Genomic DNA, 3,437 nt, shown 5'->3' with positions numbered 1-3,437 from the left:
ATGGAGTCTGCAGTATTCAATCTTATTGAAGACCTTGATAAATCGACTACCAATTGGAAGATTAAGGCTAGAGTAACTAGGATGTGGACCAGTGTTAGCTCTGAGAATGGATCAGTCAAAGGATATAATATCATTCTGCTTGATGATGATGTAAGTCTTATGTTGTAAAATTTTTTAATGGTATTACGTAAAATTCTACATTCTTTTGTATACCAAATGTAACATCCTCTTTTGTTTTAGAATAATTACGTCCATGCATTTGCTTATCCCAATATTTGGAATGGATTCAAAACTCCTGTGATTGAAGGAGGCGTTTATGTTTTTGACCAATTTTCTGTGAAAGCTGCTGTCGGTAATCTAAAGCCTGTACAAACTGATATCTGCATCAGATTTTCAAAATATACTACGGTCACTGCTGCTGAAGACGATGGCATGATTCCTGCCTACAAATTTGAATTTCTGGATTTAGGTGATCTTTTTGCTGAGGCCAGCAAATATCAGCCACAACAACAACCTATATTTGCTATAGGTGACCTTAATATAATACTCTTTTGGTTTAGATTATTAGTTTTTTTAAATGCGTTCCTTAATATTTCACTGCATTTTATCTTTGACCAAATCAAATATATTGCTCTGTTTAATTTAGTTGTAATTGGAGTTATTGAGGATTTTGAACCTCTAACGAAACTTGACACAAAATTTGGCATGCGAGACATTGTCAAATTCAGGATTTGTGATTCCAGGTTTGTCGAATGTATTAATATTTATACTGTAATTATAATTATTTTCTGAGTCCGTCTCTAATGTGGAAGTTGTATATCCTGAAATATATGTTATTTTTTCAATATAGTAATCAGCATAAAGTAAGTGTTTGGGGAGATCTTGCTGTGTTTGCCAATAACATTTATACTAAGGAATTCCAGTCTCCAGTAATTGCAATAATAACGAGCACAAAAGTTACAACTTTCATGAGTAAGTTCTCTTTAACTACTTAGTATAAATGACCTTGACATTATACAACAAATTACTGAACTATATTGCTTTGATTTAGATACTGTGTAGATTGGTACTTTGCCATCTTCAAAATTGTACCTCAACCTAGATGATGAATCCGTGACTGATATGAGGATGAGGTAGTACGATTAAGAAATATATTAATTACATAATTACAGCACGTTTGCATGTTTAATAACAGTTGATAGGAGGCTGAGTTAATAAACATCAATGTTTACCTTTGTAGGTTGAAGGAGGAGGGATATTTGTCAAAGAGAGAAAAATATCTTAAGGCGGCAAAATCTGAATTTGTTCAACCCTTTATGGAACGAATGACATTAAAGGATCTCAATGAAAATCTGACATATGATGACTTGAAGGTTTTATAACCTTTACAAAATTTGCACGACACAACCATATTGAATATGATTTATTTTTAAATCTGAACCTTTTTCACTTCAAACAGAAGAGGATATACACCACGTTCTCAGTTGTTAAGGTGGATGAGGATGTAGCATGGTGGTTTTACAGTTATAACAAATGTCAACAAGAGGTTGAGCGGCTTGACAGGAGATTTCGATGTAATAATTGTCCTCGCATAATTCCGGTTGCCCCTAAAAGGTATATCAAATTAGAGTTATATTAAAAATTTATTAAGTTCTAGTCTATATTAAAGTCAACTTTCAATAGTTATCACAAAATTCCTTATAAATTCAGGTTTCGTATCATGGTCCTTGCCGAAGATGATACATTTTCATGTAATATTATGCTCATGGACCGAGCTGCTAGAAGGATTGTTGGCACAAGTGCAGCAAAAGCGTATAATGATTTTGAGAAGGTATAAATTCATTACAACGAAGCAGATCCAATGAAATGTTCTAAATTGTTAATTAAAGTGTTTAACAATTATTACATTGTATCAGGCTCCTGAAGAAGTCCTTCCTCAGGTACTTAAAGATTTGGCTGGAAAGGAAGTCACTGTCATTATTCAATTGAACAAAGCAAATGTAACTGAGGATAGTACCATATTTGATGCAAATGACATATTTGACACGACTACGCAGAGTCCAAGTCCATCTGAATCTGCACATATATCAGAATCTTCATCCATCAACTTTTCCGTTAATGTAATTTTAGTTTTTATAACTTTTAGTCTTCCAACAAATCTTTACAAATCGTAATTGTTTTTGTGAGTCCGTCGATCTTGATGCCATTGATCATACTCCGGGCTCTGCAAAATCAGTTACCAAAAAAATTAAAATGTAAGATACATTTATGCATTGTATTTTGTTTTTTTTGCATTTAATCACTTACATTTTGTTCATTAATTATCATCATATTAATTATCTATATTCTATTAATTTTTTCTGTTGATTTGGTCATATTCTAAGAATTTTTAATTTGTTAAAATTTGCAGAAGAAGTAATACAGCAGTTAAGCACTCAATTATTTTGCTCGATGTTATGTACGAAAGATGGATTGGATTGGTGTTTAGCATTTCTGAATTTCATTTTAAATAATCATCATTTTCAAGTTGTTCATCTTTTATTTGGCATGGATGCATCATTTATGTTGGCAATCCAATTTCCTCAGTTTTTAATTATTAAATTTCCTTATCATATTGAACTGTAAACTTGGTTTGCTGATGTTGAAAGTTTGTTTTTCCTATTTGAATCAATGAAGAATGTGTATTGGTTGTTTTTGTCGTTTATTTCGTACTATTTTCAAATTGCGTTATTGATATTTAATACAATTCTTATGGGGACACCAAAGTTTAGTAAGCAGTTTTTAGTTATAACTGATTCTATTAAGTATTATAGTATAAGTATAACTGTTTTAAGTTAGTTTTTTTCAAGTCACAAATTGGTAGCCATTCCCCAATAGTCACATCTTTCCATTGTATTTTGTATTTATAGAAGTATGTCATTACATTTGAGATTAGTTAGTCTGTCAGCCTTTGATTGAACCCAAAAAAATACGTAAATCATGGAACATGTTGAACGTGTATGGCAATTCCCTGCTCAAGGTTAGATGAAGATAAATATTCACAGTGAGTTTATTCAGAATGCTCCTGAAGGTCAGAATAGAAATGGCATTGGCATTGTTGTGAGAGATTCAAATGGCCTTCTTATTCGATTAACATATGGCACCATTCCGGGCTTAACTAATCTTAATAGTGCCTTATGGGCTGTTTTGATAGGAATGCGTAGAGCATTTCAAGACCAGTACGAACGTGTTATCATTGAGACTGATAATATCCAGGCTTACCGTGAATGCAAGTATTATAGAGAGGATGGAATAACACCACATACTAGGAGTACATTCAGATGTATCCTTTCACGTCTTAATGATCATAATATTCGTTATGAAATTAATTTGGTACATCCGCAGAGGAACTCTGTTGCAAGACGTCTGGCATCAATTGGTAGAAAAAATCTGCACGA

General features: G+C 32.5%; 1 protein-coding gene across 1 annotated transcript; it reads left to right on the top strand.

Moving 5' to 3' along the window:
- LOC141679428 (replication protein A 70 kDa DNA-binding subunit D-like) lies at nt 1–2,174 on the top strand. The gene is made up of 9 exons (XM_074485930.1): nt 1–150; nt 241–529; nt 647–743; nt 851–929; nt 1,063–1,133; nt 1,241–1,373; nt 1,460–1,614; nt 1,711–1,831; nt 1,917–2,174. The coding sequence occupies exons 1-9, from the start codon at nt 1–3 to the stop codon at nt 2,172–2,174; spliced, it is 1,353 nt and encodes a 450-aa protein (XP_074342031.1).
- The last annotated feature ends 1,263 nt before the right edge of the window (nt 2,175–3,437 follow it).

This window comes from Apium graveolens, chromosome 8 (assembly GCF_009905375.1).
Source record: "Apium graveolens cultivar Ventura chromosome 8, ASM990537v1, whole genome shotgun sequence".
NCBI lineage: Eukaryota > Viridiplantae > Streptophyta > Magnoliopsida > Apiales > Apiaceae > Apium > Apium graveolens.
The sequence above is the reverse complement of the archived record's forward strand: the minus strand, read 5'-3'. Positions and strand labels throughout refer to the sequence as shown.

What these genes read in the sequence shown, in the direction of transcription:
- LOC141679428 (XM_074485930.1), top strand. Translation starts at nt 1, where the DNA reads ATGGAGTCTGCAGTATTCAATCTTATTGAAGACCTTGATAAATCGACT. An exon ending in TCATTCTGCTTGATGATGAT is followed by an intron (nt 151 to 240) that starts GTAAGTCTTATG and finishes CTTTTGTTTTAG; the next exon opens with AATAATTACGTCCATGCATT. An exon ending in CTAAGGAATTCCAGTCTCCA is followed by an intron (nt 930 to 1,062) that starts GTAATTGCAATA and finishes GATACTGTGTAG; the next exon opens with ATTGGTACTTTGCCATCTTC.